Here is a 17,257-nt window from a genome sequence, read left to right as displayed (position 1 = left end):
GCCTGCCGGCCGCCGGGCTCAGCCCGTACGGCGCGGCGGCACCGGCCGGCGCTCGCCGCGCAGTGGTGATCCGAGCGGCGCGGCGGCGGGTCGGCCGACTGGTGACGGGCGCTGTCCCTGGTGACGGAGCGAGTTCAGCCGCTGGTGACAGAGCGGGTGCTGTGGCGGCAGTCAGTGCGCGGAGAGTGCTGCTGTGTGGCGAGGACAGGCCGCGCCGCACCAGTCACCGCAGGTAAGACGCCGGTCGACTTGGCACCGTTCGGCGGCCTACAGAGCTCTTGGTGACGTCAGCCCCCGCCGCGTCCCGGTCCGCTGGGAGCGTGAGCTGGCGCGGCTGCGGCCTCACGGCCCACTGACGCCGCCGCTCACGACCCCGCAGCGGCGGAGCGCAGACGCAGCCCTGTGTAACGCCGGCGCACCACATTTGACTGTCAGTGCTGTGTTGGTAGCACGCTACCAACACAGCACTGGGCTATTCACAATAAGTAACACATTCAACTAGTGAGAAAGCACCAGTACATCTCTAGAAATGACACTGTAATTGGCACTCTTGGATAAACAAAAACAAACAGGTTTGGTTTAGTTTGGCGGCGGCAGCGGCGGTCGGCCCGCGGTTGGCCGGCTGAATGCAGACGGGGCAGAGCTGTGAGGGCACACATACACACAAGCCGTCGCTCCGACTCTGATCGAGCCATGCCAGCGCGGCGGACCACCGCCGCCGAGCGCTCAGTGGCGCCGCGTCACGCGATGGACCGCGCAGCAGGGACCGTCTGCGCTCTGACCGCCCGAGAGGCGGCCGCCTGGGCGCTGGACTGGCGACAGTAGAGCAGTCAGTGACGGTAGCCGGCCAGTCGGGGCAGACTCAGCGGCCATCGGGCAGCGGGCGGCTGACAGGCGGCTGTCCAAGCATGCGACCCGCATCGCGGACAGGTGCTGCTGATCGGGTGGACGATATCCCGGCCACTTTCCGCGTGTGAATGTCCAGCACGCCGATGTCACGCAAAGTGAACATAAATATTGCTACAAAAGTGCTCCGCTTCGAGCAGATAGGTAAATTGTGTCTTGAGGCTTTCCCCCGGCGTTTCCTGCTGTTGACCGTCGTGTGTCGTTTGCAGGCGGGCGATGCAGGCAGCAAAGGCGAGTCGGAGTCTTCTCTAGCGCGGAGCCGACAGGAGCGCCGGAGATGGTGGCGCCGCGGTCGGCCGTGCTGGCCGCGCTGCTGGTGCTGCTGGTGGCCGTCGGGGCCGCGCCGCAGGCCGGAGACGGGCTGGAAGAAGTCGTCGTAGAAGACGGGGCTGGGTCGGTCAGGGCGGCAGAATCCGAGATCGCCTACACTGCTGAGGCTCGAGATGAGCGGGCGAGCTCGACGTCCGAGATCGTGAAGCCGCAGTGCGACCGTCAGGACGCGTGCTTCTGCGAGGCGATGCCGGCCGGCTCGTTCAAGCTGTTTTGCACGCACCCGCTGGACTTTACGTTCCGGTTCACGTACGTGGCGCCGACGGAGCTGTCGCCGGCCTCGATCGTCATCTGGTGCGACCCGCTGCGGATGCGCCGCGAGCACTACGACCACCTGTTCACGTACGGCATGCGGCTGGGCGCCGTGCACACGGTTGTGTTCAACTTGTGCCTGCTGCCGGCCGGGCCGCTGGCAGACTTCCTCGGCCGGCTGGGCGTCACCGGCCTGCAGCGGCTCACCGTCGCCTCGCACGCCATCCTCAACGACACCATCGAGGGCGACTTTCTGGACGGCGTCAACGCCACCACCGTCCAGCTGACCGAGGTGTCGCGCATCCAGCTGCACGACCACTTCCTGGCGTCGCTGGGCCAGCTGGAATCGCTGACGATGACGGGCGGCGCGCTGCAGCTGCCGGGCGCTCTGTTCCGACACACGCCGCGGCTCGGTCGGCTCGGACTCACCGACAACCGACTGCACTCGCTGCCCGAAGGCCTCTTTGACGGCCTGACGCAGCTCACGCAGCTCGGCCTCGGCAAGAACCGGCTGCGGCAGCTGACACGCCGCCACTTCCGCGATCTGGGCCGGCTCGAGTGGCTCGATCTGTACGTCAACGAGCTGGAGACACTGCCGGTGGATGTGTTCGCGCCGCTGCACAGCCTCCACACGCTGCGCATGGAGGACAACCCGCTGCGGACGCTGCCAGACGGCCTGTTCGCCGGCACGCCCGAGCTGCGCAAGCTGCTGATGAATGGCGGCACGCTGCGCGGCGGTCAGCTGCGCCGACTGCCGGCCGGCGTGTTCCGCGGCCTGGCCAAGCTGGACATGCTGATGCTGCACCAGCTGGGCCTGGAGGAGCTGCCCGCCACGCTGTTCGCCAACCTGACATCGCTGGCCAACCTGACGCTGGACCGCAACCGGCTGGAGACGCTGCCCGACACTGTGTTCGCCGACCTCTCCAACCTGCGCAACCTGGACCTGCACGGCAACCGGCTGCGGCGGGTGCCGGCGCGCCTGCTGCAGGGCCTCGGCCAGCTGGACACGCTCTACCTGGACCGGAACGGGCTGGCCGCGCTGCCGGACGACCTGTTCACCTCCACCCCGCACCTGGAGCGGCTCTTCCTTCGACACAACAACCTGACGCTCCTGACGCCGCGCGCGTTCGCTGGACTGCGGACCGGCCTCCGCCTGCTGCAGCTCGATCACAACCAGCTGGTGCTCGACGGCACCACCTTCAAGGAGATGCCGCAGCTTCAGGAGCTGCACCTGGCCAACAACCGCATCGACCGCATCACCGACGACGTCATCATCAATCTGATGCAGCTGCGCCTGTTGGACCTGCGCAACAACCAGCTGAAGAACATCACCTTCAACGACTTGAACTTCCTGTGCACAGACGCACGGATTGACCTCAGCTTCAACCAGATCACGACCGTTTCGCTGGAGCCCTTCGGCGTGGTGCAGGCGGCCGTAATGAGCAACGATCGACGCCGGCCAAACACGATCGTTCTGCGCGGCAACCCAGTGCTCTGTGACTGCCACCTAGTCTCGCTGTGGAACTACCTGGCCGGCACGGGACCGCTGGCGGCGCACCGCGATAAGCTGGACGAGCTGTTCCGGCTGGACGTGGACGGACTGCAGTGCGCCGGCCCCGACCGGCTGGCCGGCCAGCCGCTGACCGGCGTGCCCTCGGCCGACCAGCTGCTCTGCCCGCTCATCGACGACTGTCCGGCCGGCTGTCAGTGCAGCGAGCAGCGCAGCGAGCGCCTAGTGCTGGTCACGTGCGCCGCGCTGCCGGCCGGCGCGCCACTGCCTACCGTGTTGCCACACATCGCGGGCTACAACGTCAGCCTGCACCTGGAGGGCGCCGGCCTGCGGCGGCTCACCGACCTCTCTAATACCTCGGCCGTCATCTCCGAGCTCCACCTCAGCCGTAACAACCTGACCAGCGTGCCCGTCACCTACCTGCCGCCCTCCCTGCGCCTCCTCAGACTCGACCACAACAACCTGACAAACGTCTCGGAGCCGCTGCTGGGCCACCTACAGCAGGCCGGGGCCCGCGTCTGGCTGGGCAACAATCCGTACCGGTGCGACTGCGACCTGCTGCCGCTGCACCGCTTCGTGCTGCTGAGCGCCAATAACGGCTCCGGATCCGTGCAGGACGTGTCGGCGGTACGGTGCGACGACAGCGCCAACCGCACCCTGCTCGAGATGAAGCCGGACGAGGTGTGTCCGTCGCGGCTGGCCATGGTGATCGCCGCGTGTGTGGCGGCCACCGCGCTGGCCATGTGCGCGCTCGTGGCCGCCGTGATCTACTACAACTACCGCGACACCATCAAGGTGTGGCTGTACGCGCACGGCCTCTGCATGGCGCTCGTCTCCGAGGAGGAGCTCGACACGGACAAAAAGTATGACGCGTTCGTCAGCTACTCACACCTGGACGAGGAGTTTGTGGTGGAACAGCTCGTGCCGGAGCTGGAGCGCGGCGACCCCAAATACACGCTGTGTCTGCACTTCCGCGACTGGCTGGCCGGAGAATTTATCGCGGACCAGATCCAGGACTCTGTGCAGGATTCGCGCCGCGTTATCGTCGTTCTGTCCAAGAACTTTATTCAGAGCGACTGGGGTCGGATGGAATTCCTCACCGCCCACAAGCAGGCGCTGAGCGAGCGGCGCAACCGCGTCATCCTGGTGGTGTACGGGGAGCTGCCCGAGCCGTCCGCCATGGACCCCGAGCTGCGCTCCTACATCAGCCTCAACACGTACCTGCAGTGGGGCGACCCGCTCTTCTGGCAGCGGCTCCGCTACGCGCTGCCGCACAAGGGCCGCCGCATGAAGAAGTCGGCCCGCCGCCGGCGACTCACCTCCGACAAACTGGGCCTGATCCTGAGCGCAGGCGGCCTGAGCTCAGCCGGCTCCACGCCGGCCGTCACGCCCACCGTGGAGATGCCGGCCACGCCGCCGGACGGACACCTCAACGGCTGCTTCGTCGGCGACAAGCTGCCGACCATCTCCGAGAGTCGGCTGAGGGAGCAGCGCGCCGCGGACAACGCTGTCTAGGCGGCAGGACCGCACCGGCGGCCAGCGGGGCCGGAGGGCGACCAAAGGGGGCGGCAGCGCCGTGACCGAGTGCGGCGTCTGGCGCCTGCGGTGACGCTCACGGAGGCTCCCCGGGGCCGGACACGCCGCCGATCTCAGTCTGACCCGGTCCCAGCAGCGCGCACCCGGAGCGCGCGAGCGCCGGTACCAGCTGGTCAGTCCAGCCGCCGCCCGCTGCCCGAGGCGCGCAGTCGGCGTCGGTCGCCGCTCGGACAGCCAGGATGTGGTGCGGGTGAAGCCCCTCCCACGCTGTGGCGCGCGCTATCGCCGCCGGCCGGCCATGTCGGTGGCTGTGCAGGGGAGAGGCCCACCGAGCGCGCGCCGGCCGGCCGGCCGCCGTCTCTCTGCATACACATCTACTGGTGACGGCCGGCCGCCGGTGTCGATAAGGACTCGCCGGCCCGACCGATGGCGGCGCCCCTTCCTGGTGTACAAATACGGGGGCCCTCGCGGCCACCATTCACTTGTGATTCCGTGTTTATATCGTCGTGCAGTGTATTCGCAGTGACCGACTGATTTCGCAGTGATGCTCAATGCGTCTCATATGCCTGTTTGTACAGACCATGATCGCCGTTCACCGTTCAATAAATGTGTCCACAAGAAGTAGCCGCCACCTATGCGAGCGTCCTGTAACATCCACGATACCACATCCCATCGGGGGCGCCATTGGAGCCGGAGCGGTGTGACCTGATATGACGAACAGAGACGACAAGCACAAGCAGCGAGCAAAGAGCAGCAACGGGAGACTGCAGAAACTGCCTCGTACTCCCTCCCTAACGACAGCTGCAGCCCCACACACGGAGGCGCAGGGAGGAAATTTCCACCGGACGCCTACCTGCTCCAGTCCCAGGTAGGCAGTGCTGATGGCATGGAGCAGTGCCGGCCTAGATTACTTTACTGACAGTGCCGGCCGCCGCGGCGCGGACGGTCGGCCGTGACGGGCACTCCCGTAGCGGCGGGCCGTCGTCCCGTCTCACACTCGCCGACCGGCTCCGCTCCGTCCGGCCGGGGCAGTGGCCAGTACCGCAGCCAGGGCGGCCCGTCCCACGACCAGTCACATGGGAGGCTTGCAGCCCACGTGACCCCGCCCGTGAGAACAGTGCGCCACGATCACCAGCTTACAGGGTGTTTCACTAAAAGTGTCAAAAAGTAAAAGGTCATAATGCACATAAGAGCAATGTTTTCTAATGAAATTTGCATATCATTTCATCCGCAATTGTTGGACATTTGATTATATAACAGCGATATCACCGTCACTCAAACCTATTCCACATATCCGCCCCTTCTTTTGATGCACCGTTTCGGCACGTGTCCGGAGGTGCCTCACAGCCCGTTTTCATATTCAGCGTCCAGACTGTCGGCAAAGCCTTGAATTGTGCTCTTCAGCTCCCGAAGTGATGCGACTTGAGTCTTCCTCAGCTCTGCGAGAGCTACTGAGTCACTGACCAGAACCAGAAGTCTAGCGGTGACAGATCGGGGCTTCGCGCTGGCCACATGGGGGCGGGCGGTGAGTCAGCTGATTATTTGGCCCAGGAACTTCTGGTCCAGCCAGTTCCTGGTGGCTACAGCCGTCACAGTGGTTGTTTTTGATAACTTGTAAGGCCTTGGCTATTTCTGATGTTGAAATTAGCTTCTTGTTATCTTCAAAGGCCCTCAAAAAGACCCTGACCTTTTCAACGGTTTCCGCCGAGAGGTGGGGCGACCCCGTCTTTTTTGGACTGGAACTGGCATCAAAGGAGCCCTTTTAAACCTCTTAGGAAGCCCTTTTAAACTTTTATCATCTGGAACGTAGCGAGGTGAGAGAGTAAAAGTTTCCTGAAAAGTCGGCATACGGTTTCAATGTTTCTGATGGCACCAAATGTAAGTGTAATTCACCCCTCGTGTTGAGGTGTAAATAACCTGTTCTTGATCTGTATAAGGAGAAAAACGACTAGTAACTTTGGCCTCCTGCCCTCGCTCCGTATGGGTGTAAAGAAATATTAAATGGACAAAGCATTAATGTCCAAAAATTTGCAACAAAGCCACGTGCGCAACCACGTGATTTGCATATTTTATGTATATTTGATAAGCATTTACTTTTTGACACTTTTAGTGACACACCCTGTAGAAAGCGGGGCGGGATTCGGACCGGTGAGACCTCTGCGGGTTCTCCTCTCCGGGGCAAGGCAGACCGCAATGCAGTTCAAAACGTCGGACTCGCAACTAGGATAAACTGCCCACACCGGCAGCCGAGCAGCGAGGCGTAAACAAAGCGGGCTGGACCGATGACGGACGAAGTTTATCCAGTCCGGATGTTCAGCAGTCCACCAGACCCTGGCCTGTTTGCTGATTTCCATCACCGATCGGTCCAGTGTTCGGGGCGGCTCTCGGCGCGGACAGCACCATGCCGCTCTGTCGCTGTCAGATGTGGCCATAATGTTAGGTGTGACGCAGCAGTTTTGGCTCAGTGACGATGGACAGGACACCCAGTATGAAACCCTTCTGAAAGTCACATGCCGTGCCACAGTCAGTCAGCCGTAAAGGATGATACTACCTACACCATTGTGTAAAAAAAAAAAAAACAGTGGTACCCTAAGCCCGAAAAGATGTAGCATCGAGCTACTATCGCAGTCATCGAGACCGGATGAGATGGCACGCTGATAGGCTGAGTGGTGACCACGGCATTAGTGTGCAGCGCCATGGAGACTCGCTTCTTAGCCGGGCGACACGACACAAAATCAGGTGAGGTATGCTGTAACGAGGCTTACAAGAAACTTGACACAGCAAAACTGGCCAAAGCACCGCCTCCAAACCGGACGTCAAGCCCTTTTCCAGAATTAGTAGCGTTTGTCACACGCGGGCCAGGATTTGATAAGGGCTGAGCGCCGCCCGGACTTTGCCCGGACTCTGGCAAAAATGCCGTTCCGGCGGAACGGCCATGGATAGCGTCCCGGCTGCTCAGTGGGACGGTGGGACGCTCAGTGCGCTCAGGGACGCTCAGGACTGCTCAGTGGGACGGTGACACAGCGCTGATGTGGGGCCGAGCGGGGAACCACGGCGACAGAAGTCTGGCGGCGAGCTCACACGGTGGTGGAAAGTACAACAGACACCAACACGCCAACTTACCCAACAAAGCCGGTCCCAGAGCAATAGGTATTCGCCTGACGCTGGCACTGAAGGCGACATGTGGAGGCATACACCAGTCAGAGTACGCCTGTAAAACATAGTTATGTGCGAAGGACCGGGAGCGAGGACTCAGGCCCACACCGTCACAGTACGTGTCCCGGCCCAGACCGGGGCGGGACGGTGGCGGTCATGTGAAGGAGCCTGCACGGGCCTCCGGCGTCGTCCCAGGCAGCGGGCAGGCCAGCGGCCCCCTGTACAGACGGCGCGGTGGTCCGGTGCCGTCCTGCGCCGTGTCATCTGGCTCCTCACAGGTCGCTCGTGACGGCCGCCGCGCCGGTTCCGGGTCGGCCGGCGCGCCGCGTTGGCCGGATAAACAGCGCCGAGCGCGGGCCGGCCGGCCGGGGAAAACCGTGCACTACCGACGTCGGCCGGAGCGCACACGACCCCCCTCCCCTCCCCCGGCGGCCAGCGGGGCGCCGCGAGTCCACTCCAGTGCCGTCACGGACGTCCCCGTCGAGGCGATCGGTGACTGACGACTTACTCATCCTCATCTAGGTGAGCTCACACGTCAGCCCAGGAAGAGATGCCGGTGACCTTGGGAGTACCAACCACTTTAGCCGGCTGTGTAATCAATTCAGAAACGGATTCGGCGCAAAACAAAATTAAAATGAAAAAAGTTCATATATTATGTTCAATTTCTATGCATCCCACGACTCTCCTACTTTAAAGGAGAACTAAAAACGGGTTGAGGGCGACTGACAGCACAATGCTCTGAACTACCACCCGCGTGCAATATGTGCTCGCTTGAAGTCTGTGTCCCAAAAAAAAGTGTAGCATATATCCAGTAATATAGAAGGATTTATGGTTTACAAGGCCGGTTGTTGTGATCAAAGGCGCCTAATTAAGGGCCACTACCAGTGCTCTCAGTACGGGTAAGGTGCTCCCTTCCCGGTACAGGAGAATGCTGATGTGATTATGAGTCTGCTAGGTCCCCGGTGTGACGCACCGGTGCCGAGCCCAGGCGGAAAGCCAATGAACTAATCACCGCGCTAATTGTATGTGATGGGGAAAACGGCCGCCGACAGAGTGATTATCGTCAGCTGACTTCAGACGCCAGTTTCCTGTCCTGGACTCATTGGAATCGCCGCAAATGGAGCCACAAACAAATAACAAAATATAAAGCAGCCGCTCCACCCCGACAGGACGCCTTCTCACATAATAGAGGACTGCAGCCGTTACCCTGTCGATCAAAAACAGCGGTGTCCGAGCGGAGGCTGCCGGGACTGACAGGGACTGGAATCGGGACCCAGCCACTGAATCCTGTCAGCACACAGCCTACTCCCCAGCAGAGCCTTCTGCGCCGCTGGGGCGAGCTGGCGGTGGCGCCTCAGACAGGGCGTCCACGCCACCCCATCTGGACACACTGCCCACCGCAGCATGTACTGACATCCCGGGTGCCTACTAACATACATGCAGATTGCCAACCTACTGACATATGCGACATCTGCATGCCCCAATCATCGCATACATCTCCAGGCACAGCAACTCGCTCAGTTTCTGCGCTCCGATACAATTACGAATCCTTAGTGCTTGGGTGCACCGAGAAAAGCCGATGAAAAGCCTGCTTGCTGAGCGATAGCAGAACTAGTTCATTTATTTATTTATTTATTTATTTATACACTACATATGAATTATACTTGGCTGGCCGATGGGAGCACCTGGCCGGGTGTCAAACTCCAGTGCACTCAGGTGCATCTATATCGGTGTTTTCCTCCCCCTCTGCGGGTCAGTGGTACCTACCCAGGCTGTGCTGTTTGCGTGTGTGTGGGAGGGGGGGGACTGGTGGGCACCCCCCGAGCCCGCGGCCCCGATAAACACTTACCCGAGTGACGACTGGCGAGCCCCTGCCCAGCGTCCGGTCACAGGTCAGCCGCAGCGTGGCGCCGCGGGTCGTCGGGCCGCCATCTGCCGGTCAGAGGTCACAGAGGTCACTGCGAACCAGTCGCCGCGGCGACACAGCCACCTCGCACGGGCACGGCTCACAGCGGCGGGCGGCCGCCCACCCAGAGCGGCGCTACAAACACAGCGAGAAAACTGACAAAACACAAAAACGGCAGAACAGTCACCCGGTGGCCCCCAGCGTATGCCGGCCTGTCAGCAGCCCGATCAGCGAGGGCACGTCAAACCGAGAAAGGACGCCACAAGTCGTCACGATTACTGTGCTGTACGTCATCTATGAGCGGCCGCTGCTGACAGAAATATCATTTCCTCGTTATAGTTGAAGGTGTGACACAGATGGCGTCATGGGATTACGCTAGTGGCATGGCTGCCCTGAGAATGACGCACAATGGTAGCTGCCGCCGGCCGGCGGTAGAGTCGGCCTGCTCCCGGAGCCGGTCGGCGCTATCAGCACTGGTCAGCCGGCCGGGCCGGGAGCGCAGCGACAGGGACTGAACGGGGGAGTCCCACAGCACGGCGGCTGCTGCCGCACGGGCCGACCATTATCTGTCCACGAGACACGAGCACAGCGCGTGGAACCTGTAAACGACACTGGGCGCGAAACCAAAGGACGCTGTGCCTATCGTCAATGAGAATGTCTACAGTAGAGCAATGTCTGTTGCCGCTCTCAGCCAAAGACGGGAGCTCCTTTGAGCCGTCTACGTCGCTGGCAGAGCGCCGAACTTGGACACGACAGCGGTCAAGGGCGGCCTCCCCGCGTGCGTCAAACACTGGGAGGTGTCCAGTGGACGCTGCCGTAGCTGCACGCCGCTGGCGCCCCGTCGAGCGGGCCCTGATGCGTGGACGGCAGTCGCGGCGGCGCCGGCCCCACGGGCCGCCGGCAGTCGGCGCCGGCGGAGGGTGCAGGTCCCGTGACGGCCCATGGCTCGGCGCTCGAGGAGCCCGGCGCCCGCACTGCGTGACTCGGCCGGCCAGAGATGGTGTATCAGCAAAACCGGGAAAACGGTCGCCGGGATGGCCGCCCGTGACTGCGTGCTCGAAAACGGCCGTGAGGCTACGATAGAGAATCTTTCCCATGGCGCCCACCCTTACTCGGGCACTGGTGTTATGTAACGCCAGGATCTGGGGATTATGACGTTGGCGACTGCTCCTTTCCAGGGTTGTGGATGTGCGTGCGCCGATCTACCTATACCCCGGATCGGCCAGCCCCGCGGGCCCGTGTGGCACTACCCCCCCCCCCCCCCAACGCTCCCGCGTCCGTGGCTGACGCAACGCACTGGCCGGATGGTTCGTACTGAGATACACTGATGGAGCTAACGCAGGAAACCGACCCACATCGGCCCCCCAGCGTACCAGCATCGGACCCTCAGCGGACCCCCGCATCGCTCCCAGCAGCTCCTCCCCTCCCCCCCCCCCCCCAGCAGCCGCTGGCGGACCCTCAGCAGCTCGGTATCAGCCCGGGACCCGCCGACGGACATGGCGGGCCTGTCCGCGGACTCCGCCGGCCGGCACCGCCACTGACCGCCGACCCGCCGATCCGCCGCGGAGCCGGCTGGGCGCAGCGGCTGCAGAGTGCATGCAGATTACAGACGCCCTCCGGCGCGGCGGCCGGTGACCGGCGCCGCACCCCGCGCCGCGCCCGCACTGCCGCTGCTCAGCAAACAGAGCTGTCCATGGCGGGTAGCTCGAAAACAGCCATCGCCGAGCGAGCAGATACCGCCGATTCGGACTCAGCGCGGAGACAGCGAGGTAGGTATGGCACACCGAGCGGTCCGGCGGGTAGGTATGGCACACCGAGCAGTCCGGCGGGTAGGTATGGCACACCGAGCAGTCCGGCGGGTAGGTATGGCACACCGGGCGGTCCGGCGGGTAGGTATGGCACACCGAGCAGTCCGGCGGGTAGGTATGGCACACCGAGCAGTCCGGCGGGTAGGTATGGCACACCGGGCGGTCCGGCGGGTAGGTATGGCACACCGGGCGGTCCGGCGGGTAGGTATGGCACACCGAGCAGTCCGGCGGGTAGGTATGGCACACCGAGCAGTCCGGCGGGTAGGCATCGCACACCGAGCGGTCCGGCGGGTAGGTATGGCACACCGAGCAGTCCGGCGGGTAGGTACGATACGCCGGGCGGTCAGGCGGATAGGTACGATACGCCGGGCAGTGCAGTCCCGTGCGGCCCGCAGCGGCGATCCGGCCCTGTGCCGCGCTGTGCCGGGCAGCCCGGCCGGGCCCTGATTCCCTGGGCCGGTTTGGCCCGGCTGATGCGGCGACTCCACCTCGCACGGCGGCACGGCAGCCGTAGGTATGCAAGTCGCCGTCCGTGCCACACTGGCGGCGGCTGGGCCCGCCGGTCAGATCCCCGCGCGGCAGTCCGCGAGCACAGCGCCGCAGTCGGTCTGTGCGGCTCCATGCAGCGGCCGCCAGGCAGGGCTGACTCACAGCAGGCGCTCGATGGACATCAGAGTGCTCAGCGACCGGGAAACTTCACCGCATCGCCACTCGGCCCCGAGAACAGGTTTCGAAAAGGCTCGGACGAGTATGTCATTTATATTACCTATTACTCAGCGGCTGCAGGACGAATTTGCACCGTCACGTCCCGGGTGACCTTCAACTAAATCCGCCTCGCACAATAGAATAAATACGTCTTAGCCTATACGCTTAGAATCCTGACACCCTTTGAATAGAGACGACTGCAGATCACGGCTGGACACTTGTGGCGAGCGCCTAACGGAGACCCATTCAGGAACGGAAAGGGCCCGGCTTATGCCCCAGCCCGCGGCAGAGGGGAGAGAGAGAGATGGGAGAGAGCTCTGTCTTTCCCACTCAGACTCCGACCTCTGCTTTAACACGCGCCGGGCTGGGGGGGGGGGGTTGCTTGAGCAGTGAGCACCCCTTTGCGGTTTTTCGCAGATAACTCAAAACGGCGGCGCTCCGCTCCGCCGTTTTTGGCAAATCTGTTCATGCATCTTTTTCGTACATGTTGTGAAAATTTCAGACCCAGGTCTCTCAAGTTCAGGCCACCAGGTCACGTCGTCACCTCACTCCGTAAAAAGTTTCAATGTCTGCCATAGCTACACCGAGTGACCGATCGCTTTGAAACTTTTAGTAATTGGTTAGAGCAACAGTAGGTATGCGCAAAATGTATTTTCGGAATTTGGATATCGGTGACCTAAGGTCAGGTCAATTTTGCGACTTCCCTATTACAATTTATAAGTCAATGGGAGAAAATTGAGATGCGCCTTTTTTTGACGAACGTCGTTCTCAGGACTCACAAACATCGTTTTACATGTTAACATGACACACTTAATATGAAAATTGCACCGCGACCCCCTGCACGCGCGAAAATTGCCGCCCCACCGTGTGCACAGATAGCGAGTGGCGGGCGCGGTCCTCCCCGGTCTGAACAGGCAGCGAGTGGCGGGCGGTCCTCCCCGCTCTGAACAGGCAGCGAGTGGTGGGCGGTCCTCCCCGCTCTGAACAGGCAGCGAGTGGCGGGCGGTCCTCCCCGCTCTGAACAGGCAGCGAGTGGCGGGCGCGGTCCTCCCCGCTCTGAACAGGCAGCGAGTGGCGGGCGCGGTCCTCCCCGCTCTGAACAGGCAGCGAGTGGCGGGCGGTCCTCCCCGCCCTGAACAGGCAGCGAGTGGCGGGCGGTCCTCCCCGCTCTGAACAGGCAGCGAGTGGCGGACGCGGTCCTCCCCGCTCTGAACAGGCAGCGAGTGGCGGGCGGTCCTCCCCGCTCTGAACAGGCAGCGAGTGGCGGGCGCGGTCCTCCCCGCTCTGAACAGGCAGCGAGTGGCGGGCGGTCCTCCCCGCTCTGAACAGGCAGCGAGTGGCGGGCGCGGTCCTCCCCGCTCTGAACAGGCAGCGAGTGGCGGGCGGTCCTCCCCGCTCTGAACAGGCAGCGAGTGGCGGGCGCGGTCCTCCCCGCCCTGAACAGGCAGCGAGTGGCGGGCGCGGTCCTCCCCGCTCTGAACAGGCAGCGAGTGGCGGGCGGTCCTCCCCGCTCTGAACAGGCAGCGAGTGGCGGGCGGTCCTCCCCGCTCTGAACAGGCAGCGAGTGGCGGACGCGGTCGGCGCCTTCATACGACCGACAGTCCCACGTCTGTCAGTCCCCTGTCTGCCCCTACAGTCAGGTCTGACGCTCCGTGACAGATCTGCGGCCCTGTCGGCGAACAGCTGATGACGGAAGCTCTGTCGGTGACTGACTCACTGACTCATGGGTGACCCCGACCCCGGCGCCCGCCCCGCGCGGCGCGGCCGGCCAGCGCAGGAAAAGGACGGCCGACGCTGCCCGCCGGCCTTGGAAGAGGATCCAGTGTTTGTACCGCAACTAACAATCACTTCGTGCTTTTTAGCTTCGATTCTTTTTTTGCGCGGGCCGGCTTTCAGGTTGGCCAATCGAGAGCGGTGGATTAGAAAAAGAAAAAAGCGGCTGATCACGCGCGAGGATGCGGCGCGCCTGTCACGGCTCGGCGGTCCGCCGGCCCCAGCACGGTCCGAGCGCTCCGTCGCGCGCGGCGCCGGCCGCTCCCCGGCGCTGCTGGCGGCTGAATCACCGACAGGTCGGCACTCTGTCGCTCCGTGTGTAGCGCCGACCAAACAGCGCCGGCCCGCCGCACAATGGGACACTTTTCCAACTCACGGCACGGAAAACAGCGCACCAAGATTCTCAGCGCCGAGTCAGGGCAGACGGGGACAGCGATCGGCGCCGGCGGACAGAGGGAGGCGCGCCGGCTCACCGCGGCCGGCCGGCCGGACAGCGGCCACCGCCACACACACACGGCGGTCACCTCCGGGCCCGGCGGGGGCGGCGGACTGTGGGTCCCAGGAGCCCAGCAGTGCAGTGAACCGAGCGGCCACCAGCCGGGAGCTGCAGGGCCGCGATCGCCGCCACCGGGTCGCCGCTCGGTGTGAGCAGGCTCGTGCTCCGTGCACACGATCACCGTGACACAGCGAGAGCAGCAGAACAGGCCGGCGCTGGCCGTGGCACGCCAATCGCGGCCCATCCGAGCCGCGGCACGACCGGGCGTGGCGAATTGGACGGCGGCTCCTGCGCCAACGGGCTCACAGAGACGCTGCCTGCCGACATAGCTGCGGGACGCGGCGTCACGGTGGGCCGGGACGGCGGGCGGCGCGGCACCAGGTCTGGCACCAATAACCTACTGCACCAATACTGGATTCTGATGCACCGGACACCCAAAGACTCTACCGTAGCAATTTATCTATAAATTCTACCACGCACCCGTCGGCTTGCGTTATGAGCCAGTGCAAAGGAATTTGCCGTCGTAGGTTAGCTAACCACGAAATGGTTTACCAATTAAAACTATATTCGCAGTCAAGATGGTTTAATTAGAAAGCAATCGGTCCCGCCCGGTCAGAGCGGACCAGTGACCGGTGACCATCCCGGTCAGAGCCGACCAGTGACCGGTGACCATCCCGGTCAGAGCGGACCAGTGACCGGTGACCATCCCGATCAGAGCGGACCAGTGACCGGTGACCATCCCGGTCAGAGCGGACCAGTGACCGGTGACCATCCCGGTCAGAGCGGACCAGTGACCGGTGACCATCCCGGTCAGAGCGGACCAGTGACCGGTGACCATCCCGGTCAGAGCGGACCAGTGACCGGTGACCATCCCGGTCAGAGCGGACCAGTGACCGGTGACCATCCCGGTCAGAGCGGACCAGTGACCGGTGACCATCCCGGTCAGAACGGACCAGTGACCGGTGACCATCCCGGTCAGAGCGGACCAGTGACCGGTGACCATCCCGATCAGAGCGGACCAGTGACCGGTGACCATCCCGGTCAGAGCGGACCAGTGACCGGTGACCATCCCGGTCAGAGCGGACCAGTGACCGGTGACCATCCCGGTCAGAGCGGACCAGTGACCGGTGACCATCCCGGTCAGAACGGACCAGTGACCGGTGACCATCCCGGTCAGAGCGGACCAGTGACCGATCATCGCGGTCTGAGCGGACCAGTGACCGGTGACCATCCCGGTCAGAGCGGACCAGTGACCGGTGACCATCCCGGTCAGAGCGGACCAGTGACCGGTGACCATCCCGGTCAGAGCGGACCAGTGACCGGTGACCATCCCGGTCAGAGCGGACCAGTGACCGGTGACCATCCCGGTCAGAGCGGACCAGTGACCGTTGACCGGCCGTGTTCCGGGCTCCGTCGTCGTCGCTGTCGGCGCCTCATTCGCCGGTCACGAGGTGCGGCGGCCGGTCCGGACCGTTACACCGCGGACCGGTCCAGCTGCCGAATGGAGCGCCCCTCCGGAGCCATCCTGCCGCACACAGCTCCAAACCACACCGCCAACGGCCGACACTGCGCCAATCAGCAGCGGAGCGCCCAGCGGTGGCGGTCGGCAGACATTTCCCCGACAGTACTCCCGAGGAATTGACCGTACACTAAAATGGAGGGTACGGTGGTCAGCAAACTGACGTCATTAAAGGCCATTGGCGCCGCCGCGGGAACGTGAGCCTGTGTGAGCGGGGTGCCGTCCCACTCACCCTGTGGCGCGCAGGCGGCGTCCGTGCTGTGACTACTCCAGCGTCACGACCCTGCCGTCCCACTCACCCTGTGGCGCGCAGGCGGCGTCCGTGCTGTACTCCAGCGTCACGGCCCTGCCGTCCCACTCACCCTGTGGCGCGCAGGCGGCGTCCGTGCTGTACTCCAGCGTCACGGCCCCGCCGTCCCACTCACCCTGTGGCGCGCAGGCGGCGTCCGTGCTGTACTCCAGCGAGCGTCGCGGCCCCGCCGTCCCACTCACCCTGTGGCGCGCAGGCGGAGTCCGTGCTGTGACTACTCCAGCGTCACGGCCCCGCCGTCCCACTCACCGTGTGGCGCGCAGGCGGAGTCCGTGCTGTACTCCAGCGAGCGTCACGGCCCCGCCGTCCCACTCACCCTGTGGCGCGCAGGCGGAGTCCGTGCTGTACTCCAGCGTCACGGCCCCGCCGTCCCACTCACCCTGTGGTGCGCAGGCGGCGTCCGTGCTGTACTCCAGCGAGCGTCGCGGCCCCGTCGTCCGACTCACCCTGTGGCGCGCAGGCGGCGTCCGTGCTGTACTCCAGCGTCACGGCCCCGCCGTCCCACTCACCCCGTGGCGCGCAGGCGGCGTCCGTGCTGTACTCCAGCGTTACGGCCCCGCCGTCCCACTCACCCTGTGGCGCGCAGGCGGCGTCCGTGCTGTACTCCAGCGTCACGGCCCTGCCGTCCCACTCACCCTGTGGCGCGCAGCCGGGGTCCGTGCTGTACTCCAGCGTTACGGCCCCGCCGTCCCACTCACCCTGTGGCGCGCAGGCGGCGTCCGTGCTGTACTCCAGCGTTACGGCCCCGTCGTCCGACTCGCTGACGCTGAAGCTGGCCTCGTCGCCGAAGCTGGAGTTGTCCACGCAGACGGCGCCGGCGCAGCGGGGGTCGGCGTGGCAGGGCCGCAGACGCACCGTCCGGCCGGCGAACTGCACCTGGACACGGGCCGGGGGCGCTCAGCTGGGAGCAGGTACGGTCACACAGGGAGGGGCGCAGTCTAAATGGCGACGGGCACGGGCAGATTGATAGGATGACAGTCGGAATGGGAGCCAGTGACCAGGCAGCGACGACAATCCTTGCTTGTGCCTCACGAGCTTACCTCCTATTAG

The 17,257-nt window shown here is 63.8% G+C and overlaps 2 protein-coding genes across 3 annotated transcripts in view; one reads left to right on the top strand and one right to left on the bottom strand.

Annotated features, from left to right (window-relative positions):
- LOC122383379 (cation-independent mannose-6-phosphate receptor-like) overlaps window positions 1–17,257 on the bottom strand; it is a 43,094-nt gene that overhangs the window by 8,043 nt on the left and 17,794 nt on the right. For both annotated transcript variants that reach the window (XM_043369721.1, XM_043369722.1), the window contains exons 21-22: window positions 16,906–17,083; window positions 9,540–9,622 (exon numbers count right to left, since the gene is read on the bottom strand). In XM_043369721.1, the coding sequence (XP_043225656.1) occupies window positions 9,540–9,622; window positions 16,906–17,083 (261 nt within the window). The remainder of the gene's footprint in view (window positions 1–9,539; window positions 9,623–16,905; window positions 17,084–17,257) is intronic.
- LOC122383380 (protein toll-like) lies at window positions 40–5,158 on the top strand. The gene is made up of 2 exons (XM_043369723.1): window positions 40–232; window positions 1,116–5,158. Exon 2 carries the CDS (start codon window positions 1,184–1,186, stop codon window positions 4,511–4,513), a length of 3,330 nt encoding a protein of 1,109 aa, XP_043225658.1. The 5' UTR covers window positions 40–232; window positions 1,116–1,183; the 3' UTR covers window positions 4,514–5,158.

Source organism: Amphibalanus amphitrite, unplaced genomic scaffold (assembly GCF_019059575.1).
Source record: "Amphibalanus amphitrite isolate SeventyFive unplaced genomic scaffold, NRLGWU_Aamphi_draft 000162F_arrow, whole genome shotgun sequence".
Classification (NCBI taxonomy): Eukaryota; Metazoa; Arthropoda; class Thecostraca; order Balanomorpha; family Balanidae; genus Amphibalanus; species Amphibalanus amphitrite.
Note: the sequence above shows the minus strand (reverse complement) of the source record. Positions and strands in the feature narration are given on the sequence as shown.